The sequence below is a fragment of the Pseudomyrmex gracilis genome, unplaced genomic scaffold, assembly GCF_002006095.1.
Source record: "Pseudomyrmex gracilis isolate BER0280 unplaced genomic scaffold, ASM200609v1 scaffold_18, whole genome shotgun sequence".
NCBI classification, from domain to species: domain Eukaryota; kingdom Metazoa; phylum Arthropoda; class Insecta; order Hymenoptera; family Formicidae; genus Pseudomyrmex; species Pseudomyrmex gracilis.
Window position 1 is genome coordinate 124,727 of NW_018020602.1, and position 17,393 is coordinate 142,119.

A 17,393-nucleotide genomic window follows, 5' to 3' on the forward strand; every position below is an offset into this window, starting at 1 on the left:
CTCAACGCGCAAAGTTTTTTTTTTCTTTTTATTTTATTTCTGAGAAAAGTAGTCGAGGATTCAATAAATAAAGAGACCAACTTATGTTTATATTACCTTATCCTTATGCACATCGGATAGCGAATATTCTATAGAGAATTAGTCTTTAACAATTCTTTACAATTGTTTGCGTCCCCTCCGCGAATGGAACTTGACCCTTCTCACTGCGTTTCTTCTTCTTTCTCTTTTTCTTCTCATCTTATCGCAATAGACACGCAATCGTGACATCGCGTTATAAAATCAAACACCCGCGCTATAAATGTAAACGGACAAATATATATATATATAAATATTCTGAAGTAACAAGATAGAACTCACGAAAACACAATTTGAGCTTACGAAGAAAGCTCGTAACATGCAAATTCTTTTCGTTTTTTTCGCGCGCGCGCGCAAGAAGCAGTTGAACCATGTAGTTAACTTTTTTTTTTAGGGACGGGAGAAGTGACGGCGAATCAATATATATATCGATGGATCCGGAGGGATCTCGAACTGGTCTCGCAACATTGATAGTTCCGATAAGTCGGTTTTTGTTATCGATGATTAATTCAATTTTTCTGTGGAACAGCAGCGTAAAAAGTAACGACCAGAAACGCTCGAATTCACGAAATTAATATTGAGTCGCAGATTAGAAACAACAGAAGCAAATACAAAGTTGTCTTTGCTTTAACCGTGTGTGTTTTAATCGCATAGGTCAACTGCTCTGCGGTATCGCCTGCTGAAAAGAACGTCACGTTGTAAGCTTTCACACATCCGTTGTAAGCTTTCAGCCTCACACACGTGCGGCCGAGTGCGGAAAGATTATTTAAAAAATTGTGAAAGTTTACTGAAACAATGATAACAACAGTAACAATAATTTGCCTCGCTCAAAAATCAAGTATCAGAGATAGTATTGACGAAAAAATTCCTCTTTCTTTCTCTTTCTTTCTCTCTCTCTCTTTCTCTCCCTCTCTCTCGCATCATCGCTTACACTCGATTTTTTGTAACTAAGCGCGTACGTTGTAAGATTGCATAGTTAACTGAATGTGTTTCCGTGTTTTAAGTTAAAAGTGATTTGTCAGTCTTTGCACGTGTTTTGTTTTTTGTTTAGTAATTAATTTTTTCCCCCCCTCCCACGAGAAGACTCTATCCCCCCTTCTATTATTAAACGAAAAACAATCAACGATGTTATATGTACAGAACACACACTTTTTTTTAAAAACGAATTAAGAGAATACTGACTTGTGTTTTTTTTTTTTCTTTTTGTTGTCTTTATGCGCAGGAGAAATACAATACACACACGCGCGCGCGCGCACACGCACACACCGACATTCACGGCGTATGTACAAACACATCGAAAAAATGTGATTCTATTAATATTATTATAATATAATATCGAAATTGCACGGTGTTTTTAAATACGGTCTAGACTTTGGGCGAGAAAAATACGAGCTAGAGATTTGTATTTCAATTAACGTAGTAACGTGGTCGTCTATAGCGAATTTCCTTTGTACTATTACACATGTAAACTACTATTGTTTTTTTTCTTCTTCCCCTATCGTATGCGATAATTTTTTTTTTTTTTCCGTCGAAAAAGAAAAAAGTGTACGAAAGAAGATGTGAAATTCCACGTCGCTGAACGAAATTTTACCAGAATTAAGCGGTGCACAGCAATTTTTCGAGCTCAAAACGACCAATGTCATTTCGGTTTCCGAAAATGTTGATTCGAAAACGGAACGGAAGAAAAGAAACTTGCGTATGCATGTGTGTGTTGCGCTCGAGGAGCAACCGAACGTATGTCGGACTTGGTCATCGACTTTTGCGATTAATTTAGCTATTATCAATTAACTTGGTCCATCCACAATTGATCCGCTCGCGGTGCTTCCACTTCTTGCAACTTCTTTGCACTTAGACGTATGTTCATACTTTGGTAAGAAAAGGAAAACGAAATAAAGCGCGAAAGGTGCGAGCAGAGCGAGCAGATCCGTCTGTTGTTCGCCCTCGTCTTTTCCTACGAGAGATCAGTACGACGGAGAGAATATGCCAGAACACACCGCAGAGAGGATGGCCGTATAAAGTAACACCTTGCACACAATCTTTTTCACACGCAGCGAAATCAATATCAACATTTCGCCTGTTCAGTTTCTTCAAAATACGGTTGGTACATATGTGTCTTCTTCGCATTAGACGACGAAATTGGCGCGTGACAGTCACAAAATTCATTGCCTCTCTCCACACAAAATGACAGTGATTATTTTACACTTACAAGGTGTACGAAAAATTTCTGCCCGCAACAAGCTCTTTACGGAAAAGCGCAAAAGCTGTTCCATTCGAGCGCGAACACGTGGAATTTCGCGATAATAGAATAAATTCCTATAAATAGATTGCTTAACAACTAAAACTTAAGAGAAACCAATGGAAATGCGTTGCTTCGTCGTGCGGTGGAAACCGGAGATGTCGCGAAAACGCAATTCGCGCGGCTTACTCACTCGCTCACGTCCCTCTGCGTCTGATGGGAGTCGCTGCTCGATATTAGGCTCTCGATCACACTGTCCTGTTGCGAGATCGTTTCCGTGCTCCTGGTCGTACAGAGTTTATTGCATTTGTTAGCTTCTACGCGGTTACACTTGTGTGTGCTTGTGTCGATCAGATTCGGATTCGACGCGGAATGTATAGAAACGTTAGGCTGAACGGGCACCGGCCGTTGACACGAGTGCAGCATCAGTTCCGGCCCACCGCCGTACGTATTTAGGAAAAACTGCCACAGCTCCTCGGGTATCTGACCGTAATCCGAACCTGTAGATAACAAATCAAGTGATGCAACATTGCAATTTCTCTCGTAACGCCTGACGATGTACAAACTCGAACAAACTCAAGCGGAAACGTACCAGTTTTAAGACTAATTTGTCCGTTTTTATTTACAACGATGGAATTATTATCGATTGGTCCAGGCGGTTGTGTCTCTTTGCCTCTGACAAAGCTCTGCCACTGTCTCAGCCACGCCATGGCTAACGCGTAAATGGCCGTGTGATTGTCGGTAGTGTGATTGAGTCGTTGGAACAGTTCCATTTCGTACTGTCTGCGTTTCTGCAAGGACTCGTATTTTTCCTCGCAGGTCGGACACTCGAACAAGTGGGTACATGCTGGCCCACCTCCAAATCTGAGATAAGAAATAAATATGCGTACACGTATACGCACAGAAAAATTACACTTAATATCAAAGTGTCGAGGAAAACTTACGCGTTATACAAGTATTCCCAAACCGATTGGGGTATAGGAATACTGAGCTTGTCGACAAATTGCGCTCTGACGGGATTCACTCCGCCGTGCGGACACAAAAAGTCCGAGTTGTCGATCGGGCCAGGCTCGGCGAATGTGTTGAAGCGATTGATCCACTGCCGTGACACGAAGAAGTTGAGGTCGGACAGCTCGCGGGACGAGATCTCCATCAGTTCCATAGTCTTGTCGCGTAGCTGCAGCATGTCCGGCGACCATTTCTTGTAAAACAGCACGTACGCCTCGCAATGCTTCACCGTTTCCGGCGAAACTTCCGTGACGCACTGATCGTCGAACTCGTACCACTTGTTCGTAATGGGATTCAACGCGTAGCAGGTGTAATGACCGCCGCCGGCGGTGCCGTGGTGACAAATGACCGATATTAGGTTGTAAGTCGTGACCTTGGACACGCACTCCTTGTGCAGATACGGTCGCATGTCGAGACCTTCGAGAGGGAACGACACGTAGTTGGCAATCTTGGAGCTGAACATCAACTCGTGGCGGAATCGCTTCAAGTGTATGCACAATATCTCAGGTAGCTCCAGAACCTTGGAGAACTTGATGCCATTGCGCAGCTTGTTGCACTTCTCGCAGCTGTACATATTGTCGCCCTTGAGCTCGTCAGCGCTGAAGAACGCGGAGAGACAGTCGTGCAGACTGACTACAGGCCCCCAGAACCACGAGCGCATCCACTGCAGAAACCATGACAGCCATCCCGATTGATTGGTGACGTAGACTACGTCCGAGCACGGGCCGGCCTTTTGCGGGGTCAGCGAGCCCTGATGCAACATGTCGATGTGATCCCTACTCGGAATAGGCAGAGACAAGTCCTGAAAGGTTTCCACTCGAGTAGAAATCCTATCGCACGTCAGGCACTGCACGCTGCTTAAAAGCTTGCCGTCGAACGTGTCGCTGATAATGCTTCGCGTCTTCATTTGCTTCTTGGTACGATGTTTGGTCGGTGAACTCTGCGGTGAACGCTGCGGAGGCGCGAACGACTCGACGTTCGACTTCTTTATGCTCCTGTTGGTGAATTTGTTTCGAAGCTTCTCCGTTTGCGCCACGCGCGAGTAACGTCTCTTCGTGCCGCGCTCGCCCTCGTCACTCAGAGAGCTCTGTTCGCTCACACCGGAGTCGCAGGTCTCGTACTCGGCGTCGGATTGACTAGAGGCGTTGCCATCCATCTCGGTCTCGTCCTCTTCTTCCTCCGAAGAATGATCACCCAGTCCCTTCAGCCGCAACTGGGCCTCTTTGTCCTCGACGTGCTCTTTCAGCTCCTCGTGCAGCTGATCCATGAAGCATCTCAGAAATTCCTGAGTGTCATGCTGATGATAACCTCTGAACATGGGATGAACCGTTCTGATACCGGAGAGGATACCATGTGGCACAACGTATCCTCTGGTCTTCTTGTTCCACATATCTCGAATAAGATTCAGATAACTCAGACTCAGTCCCGGTTTCCTGTCCTTTGACATATAACTAACCATATGTCCGCAATCCAAAAAGAACTGAGTCAGAGGGGATACATTGGACAGAGCTTGCAGCGCCGCGTTCATGTAACACGTGTTACCGATATTCTGCAAACCCACCAGACCTCTCGGCTTTCCAGAAAAATCCTTGCCTTCGTCCGAATCTGTGGTATCGGGAGAATCTCCAGATCGCTCGTTAAACATACTTCCTTTCTCCGAATTGACTTTATTTATGGACCAATCTCCATAAAACCTGTTAATCACAAAAGTCATTTTAAAAATTTTGAAATCAACTATACTAAATATACAAAAGGTCATCATTTTACTACATTAAAAGTATATGAAATAGAAATTTGTAATAAATGTCAAATTTTTTCTTTTTAATTATTTAAATCTTATTGTTCACAACAGAAAATTTCATGCAGCTCAACTCAAATATAACAAAAGTTTTAAACACAAGAATAGTATATTTACTTATCAAGCATCAACTTGTCCAGACCATCCAATTTGGACTCAATGCTGCCGGGAGCATCTCCAGAGAACTTGTTGGTCATGGGTTTGAATTCCACCTGGGAAGGTGACCTTGGCAGGGACTCCAACTCCATAACGATAGCCTCGTTCTTGCATATGTAGCACCAGATTCTGTTGGTGGACAAATTCATGTGGGTGCAGTGTGTTGGGAAGTTGACATTGTGAGCGCTACTGTGATCAAAGTGCATCTCGGCGCATCCGACCCAACGGCAGTCCGGAAACAAACAGAGCCAGAGGTTCGGTCCGCGAGTGTCGCAGTCGCTGCACTTGACGAAACGCTCTTCTCGCTTCATCACCGCCTCGATGAAAGCGAGATCGCTATGGTTGGCCAGATGCGGACAATTTCTCACGACCAGCGGCATCTTTCGCGAAGCGAAGTTCCACGGTTTGCTATCACCGGGAATCCGAGAGTCGACCAAGAAACGTCACGAGGACGACGTTGCTTCGGCGCGGCGTACCTCTTTCTCATACACGTAGTCGGGAATTCTCGTTCTCGGCGACTACGCGTGGCTCGTGGCGACATGTATCAGCGTCATAGTCGTCGTAGCTGTTATCACGCTGTTGCTTCCGCTGCCGATGATGATGACCATTCTAAATGTCGCTGTCCTCTAACCTGATTGTTGCATGTCGCGCGCAGTACTCAAAGCTGAATCGAGTCATCAAGGATAAAGCTGGAAACACACGAAAGAACTTAACACAACAACAAATCAACTCGAGCAAATCAACCAATCACAGACCGGTATTGTCTCAAATACGAATTACGTTCAGAAGAATACCGATCTGTGATTAGTTGATTCCTTTAACGCTCAATTCTTACTGCTCAAGGTTTTCCGGTTCCCGGCTTTAGGTCCGTAGATTCGGTTGCGTTTTTATGCGCAATCGCGGAGAACGTACGCGCTAAAGCCCCTTGCACAATGGAAGGAATAGCGATAGCGATAGAAATAACAGTTTTTAACACAGAATTCCAACTCGTCCGAAATTTTATCGCTAATGCTTATTCCGATTTTCTGATCTGCATTGATACATGTGTAGTTTTGTATGTTAGATTCCGCTGTTCCCAGCCGTGGCTAGTCGCGTATCTTCGCAATGAGAGACACGAAGCCCGAGAAAGGGAGACGCACGAAGTCCAAATATGGGCATAAATGGTCGAGCGTCATTATGCGCAGGCGCATCTACCAAGTGAGTGCGAGCGAGACAAAGCATTGAAAAGAACGCGAGAAAGAGAAATGCCCAAACGTGCTTGAATGTTCACCGCATGCGCACAAAGCAGCTGGAGAGAGAGGCTACTATATTGTCTGCACCGTAACGGTGAGCTTCAGGTCGGCACCGTACTAGCAATATAGGAGTATTACATATATGGCTGTTCCTATCTTTATTTTTAAATATAAACTCTTTAAAACTTTTGTTATTTCTATCGCTATCGCTATTCCGTCCATTGAGCAAGGGGCTTGAGAGAGACAACATACTTTGGGTGCGTTCACTTTGGGCGCTTACGCGCTTTGAGCGTCAGTCTATCTTTGTTCTATATTTAAACAACAATAAAGACAGACTGACGCTTAAAGCGCGTAAGCGTCCAAAGTGAACGCACCCTTTGAATAGTACCCTCTTTCTCTGTCTATCACTGTCTGTGGTGGGATCAGGGCCTACTGTTTCATTTCATTTGACCGGCTCAGTGGTCTCGCGGCCTGAGTGCACATTATTGGTGCTTTCCAACTACGTACACAGGCAACACTGTGTAACACTGTGTCCATTAGTGTGAGAAAGAGCATATCAGTGTGTCTCACTCACATTAATGGACACTGTTACACAGTGTCGCCTGTGTACATAGTTGGAAAGCACCCTATATATATATATATATATATATAGAATATAAGAATAAGATATAATGACGATAGTCGTCTGATGATGTGACATCGCGCGCGCGTTTAATACATAATATACAATATATTATATTAAAAAAAAAAAAAGAATATAAAACATTGTAAATGTCATTGTCTCTTGTAAACTATGTTCTGTACTACCTCTTTTCTGAGAAATTTATATATATATATATATTTTGTAAATATATTTCTTTACATTTTCTTTAACACAATTGGCGTTCTATTTATTAATGACTAATATTTTTGATTAATTTTTTGATTATCCCATCATTCGACTTGAATTTTTTTCATTCTCTCGATATCTTGCTCTACTACCTTCCGGCCGTAGATACGTCTATGGTTCCGTGGACACGTGGTAAAAGTTAGAAGTGTGTAAAAAAAAAAAAAAAATACGAAGACTATAATTTTTCTTACTAAACATCTTTTTTTTTTTTAATTAAGAAAACATCAAATACAAAGAATAACTTTGTATAACATAATTGTTAAATTACATAAATAGAAAGTCCGTGAGTAAAACTTTAGTATTTTCTTCGTTTTATGTCGGGTCGCCAGTCGACGGGATGTGTTTCCTCCGTCTGAAAATCCAAATACAGAACTGTTAGTGTGCGAGAAACTTTTGGCGATAAAATCGCCAAAATATATACCACTAGGAGATAACATTCACTGAACATTGATGTGATATTAGATTTCACTTACGGCAGTTTCGTCTTCTTTGTAGACCTCTATGGTCTTGTCTGCTTTGGTGGTGATCATGCGAGTGCCCGACATGTCAAATGTGATACTGAACACCCCAGCCTCGCAGTCCATCGAACCGGGTTGAACCTGCGCCTGAAGCCGTTGAAAATTGTATCCCGTTCTCCAGTCCCAGAGATGCATAGTACCGTTGTGAGCGCCGGAGACTAAAACCCCGTCTTTGTTCACAGCCAAGCAGTTCACTATAGCATTGTGACCGGATAAATTCTGAATGAACTTCCCTTCCGGACATTTCCACTGCTTGATATTGTCTGGAGACGCCGAGGCAAACATGTACAAGGACGGATGGAATGTCAGGGCTCGAACGCTCTTCTTGTGATTCGTCAGTGTGGCGATGGACTTTCCGGCGGCCAAATCCCATAAACGAATCGTGCAGTCGTGACTGCCGGTGACAATTTGCGGCTCGGCGGATTGGCATATCACGCTGGCTACCGTATCGGTATGTCCGACGAGCGTGTGAATATTCGTTTTTGTGCGCATGTCCCACACACGTCCCGTAGAATCGCGTCCCGCCGTCACGAGAACGTCTATACTGGGATGCAACGCCAGAGAGTACACAGCAGATAAATGCCCATGGTAATGTCTGATCACTTTATTGTACTCGAGATCCCAACACTTTACCTGCCCATCCTCGCCGCAGGAGAACAAGTAGGGATGTCTTTTAGAAAACGCAAGCCCGCGGACGCTGCTTACGTGACCAGTGAGCGAGACTTTCAATTCACTGCTTGCAAGATCCCATATCTACAATTACAAAAAGGAACTACATATAAAGCTTGTGTAAAAATTGTATTACCTTGTTCTACACAAATTTATATTATAAACAACTGAACTATAGGCTATATGAATATAAATGTTATACTGAATAAACATAAATTCAGAAAAATTGGAGACTTACTTTAATTACACTGTCAGCTGAGCCGGTACCAAACCATTTATTCCCAGGCTCAACAGCACAACACCTTATCCATCCCCGATGATCGTTAATGACAGTTTTGTACAACTTCCAAGGTGCATGCCACTTGGGTTTTGCCATTGAGGGTGATACTACAACCGCTCCCGCACTCGCTCCAAAAGTTTCATCTCCAGATGGTGGAGGATCCGCTTTGTCTTCTTGATGATTTGTGGCCATCAAGGCATTGTTTTGTTTCACTTGTTGTTTGGTTTGGTCCAAGGCTATTGGACTGCAAAGACTAGTCCACACGCCAGTCTGAGTACAGATTGATCCTTATGTTACCGAAGCATTGTACGTATACAGTCTTTAAAGATTATTAGTTACATACTTGTTTAAACTAGAGACAATGATGATAATAAAGAAAGTGGTGTAAAAACACCGAAAATTGTCCAAAAATACTCACAGTGGAACTACGCACATCCAACCAACATGGCTGATGCAACACGACTTTTGTTCTAAAACCGGACCGTAACAATCCTTTGCCTTGATGGACTTTTTTATTTGTTGCCTGGAAAGAGCCAATACCTGTGTACTGTAAGATATTTTCAATATCCTTCGTTTGTTCCAACGACTTCTTAATCGACGTCTTAATTCTTCTCGACCGAAGTTCTTAGCACGTCGCAGATCAACATCTTTGACCTTGCCAACTGCGCAGGATACCGGCACGACTGTTTACTACCAACGGACACTGAGAAATCCGAATAAATGACTCTCGGATTCTTGTATATAATTATAATATAGATTTATTATAATTAATCAATTGCACTTCTTATCAGCGGCGAGACGATCTCTTATACAAAATACGACCTGATTGTTGAGAATCACGATATCAATCGAGAAACGACGGCTCTCGGCAACCACACAGATCGACCTTTGCCATTAGAGTGTCTCTCTACGCTTTTCTTTTCCAGCAAGCCACCGATTCCGAACCTTCTCGATATTTTCGAATTCCTTTTCAGCCACATGACTTCTGCCTGATTAACGAGTGATCGCTTGCTACCATATTCTAGTAACTTTTCAGGGTTGCCACCTTAGAGCGCGGTCTTGTACTAAATCGCTTTCAGTACCTTAGGGCGACGTCCCATTGAGCGGAAATCTATAGCGGAACGGAATGTGCTTAACCAGCTCGACCAATCATAGCTATTCCGTTTTCTTTCCTTCGCTTTTTCTTTGATTACGATTGGTCGAGCTGGTTCCGCACATTCCGTTCCGCTATAGATTTCCGCTCAATGGGACATCGCCCTTACTTCATCAGCCATAGGCTGGATCCTCATGCAGACACCGGCGCTTTGACACCGAGCGTTAATTGGTGAAAAGCAGGTGATGAGGGTAAATTAGAGCTGCCATTTACCCTCACCATCCACTTTTCACCAATCAACGCTCGATGTCAAAGCGCCGGTGTCTGCATGAGAATTCAGCCTCATATTGTTTCGTTTAAACGGCCAATCAGGCTCGAGTGCATCTTGGATATTGTTTTTTTAAAACACGCCACGATTGGCTATTGAACTGAAAATTTTTAAAGTCTTTATTATTTTGTCTACATTTGATAATCGATGAGTTTGAAAACTTTTACAATCAATCGTGCGTCGTGTTTCGGCCTGTTCTACAATCGTTCTACAGTCGTAGGCTAATGTTACATTTGTCGTATCGTATATTTTAAGATTTTAAGTATGTTGATTGGCTATCAAATAGAGTTCTTTATAAAACTCTATCTGATAACCAATCAACATACTTAAAATCGTTGTCGTAAATTGACCAATCACAGACAAATCACAGAAGAATAATCGATTATGATTGGTCGATTTCTTACGATTTACGGCTTACGACTGTATTGTGGAACAGGCCTTCAGGAAGTTGGTAATTTAATTCGAACGTGTCACGAACAGGTTAGATCAAGCTCGTGTTCTCTCAGTTCTTGTTGTTTTCTTCGAGAATTGAAGCGCGAGGTTGAGTATGGATTGCTGACTAATCTCGCGTAATTTTTTGCAGCTTTAAACCCCCGCTTGTGTAATTGAAGAAAGAATTTACTGTCGTGCGCGTCCACTTATTTAGGTAATAACCACAACATTGTTAATATTTTTGTCGTCTTGGAACAGAACGACCGCGCGCAATGCGTTTTTCCTTGCCAGATTGCGAGCACCAGTAAGCATTCCCATGATTTCCAAATTGCGATCGGTCAATTCGGGTGCTCGCGTGCGATTCAGCGAGGAAAAAGCACTGTGCCGGTTTTAGAAAAGCGTTCAAATTACCTCTTACAGTTGTACAAATTTTTTTTAGTCTTTTTAACAATTTGGTTTTTTCTATTGTGGAGTATTGTTTTTCACTCTGTACGTGAGTGTGTGCTGATACGAGTAATTTAATAAAATGATCTTTTTGTTTCCAGCAAAAATGGTACTGTCCTGTCGATTTTACAAGGAGAAATATCCAGAAGTGGAGGATGTGGTGATGGTGAATGTGCGTAGTATAGCCGAAATGGGCGCGTATGTGCATCTATTGGAATATAACAATATCGAGGGTATGATATTGCTTTCCGAACTGTCCAGGAGACGTATTAGGTCTATTAATAAACTTATACGAGTAGGCAAAACTGAACCTGTTGTCGTTATTCGAGTGGATAAGGAGAAAGGTAATCAAAGACATTTCAGATTTCATTGAATTGTGTGTTTTATTTGCTCGCAATATATGCACATACGTGCACAAATTATAAATTCTAGGTTACATTGACTTGAGCAAGCGACGTGTGTCCGCTGAGGATGTGGAAAAGTGCACGGAGAGATATGCCAAGGCGAAAGCTGTGAATTCAATTCTAAGACACGTAGCGGAATTGCTACACTACGACAGCGACGATCAGCTGGAGGAACTCTATCAAAAGACAGCCTGGCACTTTGAAGAAAAATACAAGAAACAAAAAGCGTCTGCTTACGACTTCTTCAAACAATCAGTATTGTAAGAGGAAGCAACACTCGCATAATCAGGGAGTTAACATACTTGTTAACACACTTTGTAAATAATTTTAGGGATCCTTCCATTTTAGCAGAATGTGGCCTCGACGAGCACACGAAGGAGGTGTTGTTAAACAATATTAAGAGGAAACTGACGTCGCAAGCGGTCAAAATCCGAGCGGATGTTGAAGTGGCGTGTTACGGGTACGAAGGTATCGACGCCGTGAAGACTGCACTGAAGGCCGGTCTAGCTCTCTCTACCGACGAACTTCCTATAAAAATTAACCTAATTGCTCCTCCTTTATACGGTACGGTTCAAGATATTTTATTTAACAAAATATTAAGCGTTAATATTATGTGTATTACGTTTGTCCACGTGTGCGCACTTGAAAAAAAATCGTATTACATATTACATGTGTTTATATCTTCAGTAATGACAACATCCACACCGGAAAAACAGGATGGGCTGAAAGCACTGAACGATGCGATCGAAGTTATTAAAAACAAAATAACTTCGCTAGGAGGTGTATTCAATGTTCAAATGGCGGTGAGTTTTTTTTTGCGAATAAGTACTTTGATTCGTTTGGCGATTCGGATGAAGACTTGATTTTTTCTTTTTTTTTTTTGACAGCCGAAGGTTGTCACCGCAACGGACGAGGCCGAACTGGCGCGACAGATGGAACGTGCCGAACTCGAAAACGCGGAAGTCGCTGGTGACGACGACGAGGAAGAGGTCGAGGGAATGGAGGGCGACTTCAGCGGCGGCGAAGGTACGGATCACAAAAGCGGAATTGAACGGAATAACAAGACCGTCGAGCACAACGGCAAGGACGATTCCGAAGAAGAAAACTGAATATGATCTAATTTTTCTGCGATTAAAAACAAAATAAAATGCAACATCGACAAATTGTCAAGTACTGGTTTTCAATTACATATTATGTAGAGAGAGATTTTTAAGACGAACGTTCTACTGCCTCCTGAATATCTCAAGGTGCAATGCTTCAGCAAAAATCAATTTAAAAACAAAAAGGAAGTAAAATTTGTCTATTATAATTTATAAAGATAAGATTTTCTATCGATTTGATGTAAAATAAAAATCGTCCGAAAACAGGCATTTTTACTTCTGACACAAAGTAACCATTGATCTTGGTTAAAAGTCGCTCGGCATTAATCACTCAATAGTATTGTAAGTGCATAATATTTTGAAGTATAAATATATGTATGATATATATACATATATCATATATACTTATAAGTATATATACGTATACTTATATATACCGGCCCACTGGTTTCGCTGCCTGAGTCTAAGTGCTAATCCGAGTAGATCCCGAGTTCGAATCCTCCGCTCATCACCTGAGGATTTTTCCAGGCCATAAATTTAGTCACGTGTTGCTTTTCCTTTTCTCCCTGTCACGTGACCTTACTTTGTAAGGTGTTTTTAAAGACACGTGACTGAAGTAACGTCACGTGATAGGAAAGAGAGAAAAAACAACACGTCTTTACTTAACAATAGACTGTACGTAACAATAAGTGATGAAAAACTTGTATAACACTTATCTTAATTACATACCGAAATAATTAAATTTCTCAATCACTCATTTTTAAATAATTTGTGTTTACTATTTAACACCGTGTAATCACATTTATTAAAATATATGTTACTTGTTCATCAATTTCGTAACTACGATAAATTAGAAATTAATCATCGAATTCAGTTTCTTGAGGCGGTGTTAAAACCTGCATTTCGCAATAGATCATTTGTTCCACTTCGGTGACGATATTCAAGGTTTGCGGCACCAAACCGGTCAGATTATGATTTTTTTGCACAACCGAAGTTTTTTGATACAGAAGTTGATTGTCTCTAAAAAAAAAAAAAAAAACGTATTGGACAATCCAGTCAATGTGATTTATTAATTCGTTATATAACAGATATTATATTTCTGTATCGAAAAATACCCTGAATTCGTGTGAACGGTATTCGCAACATCGGTAACTTGCGGACTGTTTGTCATCGTTGCGCAACTGCTGGTGGAACAAGTAACGTTTTCGGACTGCGGCGATTTCCGCGGAATTACCCGCAAAGCTTTGCTCTCGTCTATCGATCTCTTGAACCGCTTCATTAGATTCTGATCTTCGTCGGTGAACGCGCATTTTTTTTTTCGCGTCGCGTACGATTTTGTTTGCAAATCGCGCACGCCGTAGTAAGTTTCCCGTTCCCTGTTTGAAGACGAAAACGTAATTTTTAATTTACAGACGCACATGCGCGGATATATTATAATCAATATTGCTGCTTAAACAGCTTTACATCTGACAATTCTCATCAATAATTTTTTTCATATTGGAAACAAACTGATCGTCGTTATCCTCCGCGTCTTCGACGAAGAAAACAGGCGGTTTTTGCGCAAATAAAGTGTTTCTGTTTATCGAGGGTGAACTTATCTCTCCTATGAAGTGTTAACAATAAAAAAATATTTAGACACATATATACAATACAACGATAGAAAATTTCGGCGGTTTTGTAAAAAATAATTTACCTGATATTGTAAAGGCGATATTTTTATAGTCGATACTATTGTTGTTACTCTTGCTTTTCTTTGCGGCAACGGGATACGGTACTTTGAAGGGCGATTGATCATTAATGTTCGAGTTTTGCAAAACCGGCGGTTTTTTAATTACGTGTTCGTCGCAAATATTTTTATTCATCGTCGAGCAGAAATTGATCAAGCGCGCGTTAGCAGTTTAAATATACTTCGATTTTCCCTCACGCGCTAAAAATTGTGTGACTGAAAAAAGAAGGTGCAATATTTCGCGCGCCGTCAAGTTAAATTTGTTTCGTCATCGGCTACACTTTTTACGCTTTCTCGCAAATATCTCTCTGATCCTGCAATATACGATATTTATCTCGTTTTAAGGGTGCGGACATCTGAAGAAAAGAAAAATGTAGTAGAAGGGGGTCAACCAATCGCAAATAAACGAGCGAGTCCGATGATTGGCGAATCGCGTGTGAGCGCGCCTTTACGATAGATCAATCATAAACTACGTATGATTTTTTTCCAGAATCGCGCATCTAGTGTTTTCTCGTGCTTCGCGCTTGTGCGAAAGGCGCGAATCAGCAGCTATTTTGTGTCTCTTCGAGTCTCTTCGCGCCGGCAGGTGAGTTTGAACAATAACGTTCTTCTTTTTTAATATTGTACCGCAGCGTTTTTGAGTCACGTCAAAATTGAAACAAAACTCCGATATATTCTCAAGAGTATAATTTGCGCCTCGTCTAATGCGAAGCGTTTTGCGAAAACTAAGAAAATATTTTCTCGAAAACCGTGCGGCACCCGATGTAGAGGACGCCATCATAATTCTCAGAACTAAATCGCGTTAAAAAAACTGTGAAAATCGCGCGTCTGCATTGTTCTTTCAGCAACATGGACAAGTTGATTTGCAACAAGTGCTTCACCCCGACGTACCGAGGAAAACAGCCGTACAGCATCACGAGTTGCGGTCACATCTTTTGTCAGGGTTGTTTGCAGCAAGGTAAAATCGAGAGAAGCTCGGGGTAATTACGCACATTAAAGAGAGTCACCTCCGATTTCAATCATTTTTACATATGTTATCAAGGTCACTGTCCCGAGTAATATTATGAAGGTTTTAGACACGCTCGTTGTTTATTTAAAAGTTTTAAAAAAACAAAGTTTCATAAATGAATTCTTATTTTTCGATTCCATGTAGATTTTGTTTGGTTTAAGGCAGGGAGGGCTATGCCCCTTTGTAGGAGGGATGGCTTCACCCCTCTCCCTGCTCCCCTCTCGAAAACAAATAAACGATTTCTGATTACATTTGCTTCGCATGTCAAAAGTACCTGATTTTCAGAGCGTAGTCCCTCCTCCTCCCCTCGAAATCGGGGATGATTCCCTTAATGTGCATAATTATCAAGCTCGGCATTAAGAAAATCAGAGACGTCGAGGATGCAAAATCGAAATTGAATTGAGCCAATCGACCAATCGGTTGCGTCAATAAAATACACAAAAATTTCTGGAGCAACAGAATCACGTTTCCTTTCTTAATGTCGAACGCGCGAAAAAATTTTTGTAAAAAAAAGAAATTTAATGAGAAAGACGTGAGTGAAATTTCGCAGTGGAAAAGCAGTGCCCGCAATGTAAATACGTTGGCGCGTTGTCGCTACCGCTGACGGAGCCGTTGACGCCCAAGGTGACCCCGTTCTTCGTGCCGCTCGCCGAAACTTTGGAAATGCTGCTGAAGGTGGACATGTTCCGCAACAACCAGTTAGAGATAAAGATGCAACGCTTCCAAGATCTCGTACATATGTCTTTTATTGTTTTGTACACACAAATAACATAAGCGCGCGCCATTGTGTTTATTCGTCGTATGTTCTCGTGCGATATGTTCTCGCTCTATTTCATAGCGGTGTTCTCCTTGTACACCACTTACGTTCTCTTCGTGGTGCTCATTTTGTTTTACTTTCGCCAGCAATCGCTATACGTTACGTACATGTGAATTTTGAACAACTGAATTTGTGTTTGTGACAATTTGTGGTGCTGTTTCTTCGAAGGACATGAAGTACGAGAAACTGAAGAACATGTTCTGGATGACGCAGCGGAATCTAAAGACGCTGACTGAGAAATTCACCAAACTGAAAGCCGAGAAGAAAGAGATCGAGAAGAAGATGTTGTTCTTCGAGGTGCACAACAAACGCGCGCCGCAGTCCGTATCCAGTAGTATGATGGAGACGCCGACGGATTCCGGGATCTTCATGCGACCGTCGAACATAGGGTAAAGCATCAATGAACGTTTTTGGAAAGTGACAATTTTGCAAACGGATTTTGGCGAGGAAGCGAAAGTATCGATTTTAATCGAAACGTAGTTGAGGAATTAAAATAAAGAAAATGTTTTATGAAGTTTGCTTTTTTTTTTTATTATTGTACATACGTAAAATTGTAACATAAATTTGAACAATTGTTGTTAGATCTTTTCTGATTGGATGAACTCGCACCGTTTCATCTTTCTTCCTTTTCTCCTCATAGTATAGGGAAAAAGAGAAAAGACGAAAACTGTACACGAAAAGTTCAGTTAAAAAAGTTATTACGAAAATTTGTTAAAATGTCGCGATACCTTGTTTACTCCTCGTTGCTGTTTGCAGATTTTCCTCATCGTCCGAGTTTCTAAAAAAATCCATTAACATGCCAAGCCCCATGCAAGTCGATCCGAGGAGACTCAACAACAGAGAACAGCAGCACAAGATCAACAGAGAACAGCACAAGATGATAAACGGTTTCCTCGTGCCTAACCGGCGACCACCGAAGTCCAACTGTTCTCTGATCATGTCGGACACAACTTCCAATTGCAGTTTTATGTCATAAAACTTCGTGTTCCCCGCGCGATTTTTCCTTTTTTTTGTTGTTTTAATTCATTTCGAGTTTGATATTACGTGTTTTTATACAAGTCGAACACTACGGCGCGGATTTTGTGAAAAAAAAAAAAAAACTAAACAAATTATGATACTAACTTTTAATCAAACATGACAAAAAGTTTAGTTTTCACATTTAATTTTTTGTTTTTATGT

At 41.7% G+C, this 17,393-nt stretch overlaps 5 protein-coding genes across 5 annotated transcripts; 2 read left to right on the forward strand and 3 right to left on the reverse strand.

Moving 5' to 3' along the window:
• Positions 1-31: 31 nt before the first annotated feature.
• LOC109864263 (ubiquitin carboxyl-terminal hydrolase 20) lies at positions 32-5,941 on the reverse strand. Its single transcript, XM_020445313.1, has 4 exons — positions 5,235-5,941; positions 3,256-5,013; positions 2,904-3,175; positions 32-2,811 (listed from the first exon to the last, which is right to left on the reverse strand). Exons 1-4 carry the CDS (start codon positions 5,651-5,653, stop codon positions 2,501-2,503), a joined length of 2,760 nt encoding a protein of 919 aa, XP_020300902.1. The 5' UTR covers positions 5,654-5,941; the 3' UTR covers positions 32-2,500.
• A 1,654-nt stretch (positions 5,942-7,595) lies between these two features.
• LOC109864224 (pleiotropic regulator 1-like) lies at positions 7,596-9,866 on the reverse strand. The gene is made up of 4 exons (XM_020445231.1): positions 9,280-9,866; positions 8,820-9,131; positions 7,868-8,665; positions 7,596-7,746 (listed from the first exon to the last, which is right to left on the reverse strand). The coding sequence occupies exons 2-4, from the start codon at positions 9,051-9,053 to the stop codon at positions 7,690-7,692; spliced, it is 1,089 nt and encodes a 362-aa protein (XP_020300820.1). The 5' UTR covers positions 9,054-9,131; positions 9,280-9,866; the 3' UTR covers positions 7,596-7,689.
• An 885-nt stretch (positions 9,867-10,751) lies between these two features.
• Positions 10,752-13,417, forward strand: LOC109864219 (eukaryotic translation initiation factor 2 subunit 1). The gene is made up of 6 exons (XM_020445219.1): positions 10,752-10,928; positions 11,260-11,502; positions 11,591-11,822; positions 11,894-12,126; positions 12,250-12,365; positions 12,450-13,417. Exons 2-6 carry the CDS (start codon positions 11,265-11,267, stop codon positions 12,669-12,671), a joined length of 1,041 nt encoding a protein of 346 aa, XP_020300808.1. The 5' UTR covers positions 10,752-10,928; positions 11,260-11,264; the 3' UTR covers positions 12,672-13,417.
• Positions 13,418-13,519: 102 nt separating this feature from the next.
• Positions 13,520-14,524, reverse strand: LOC109851631. Its single transcript, XM_020421887.1, has 4 exons — positions 14,356-14,524; positions 14,127-14,265; positions 13,778-14,038; positions 13,520-13,682 (listed from the first exon to the last, which is right to left on the reverse strand). The coding sequence occupies exons 1-4, from the start codon at positions 14,522-14,524 to the stop codon at positions 13,520-13,522; spliced, it is 732 nt and encodes a 243-aa protein (XP_020277476.1).
• A 349-nt stretch (positions 14,525-14,873) lies between these two features.
• On the forward strand, positions 14,874-17,314 carry LOC109864216 (RING finger protein 212B-like). The gene is made up of 5 exons (XM_020445217.1): positions 14,874-14,974; positions 15,234-15,346; positions 15,948-16,129; positions 16,383-16,603; positions 16,971-17,314. Exons 2-5 carry the CDS (start codon positions 15,238-15,240, stop codon positions 17,188-17,190), a joined length of 732 nt encoding a protein of 243 aa, XP_020300806.1. The 5' UTR covers positions 14,874-14,974; positions 15,234-15,237; the 3' UTR covers positions 17,191-17,314.
• The last annotated feature ends 79 nt before the right edge of the window (positions 17,315-17,393 follow it).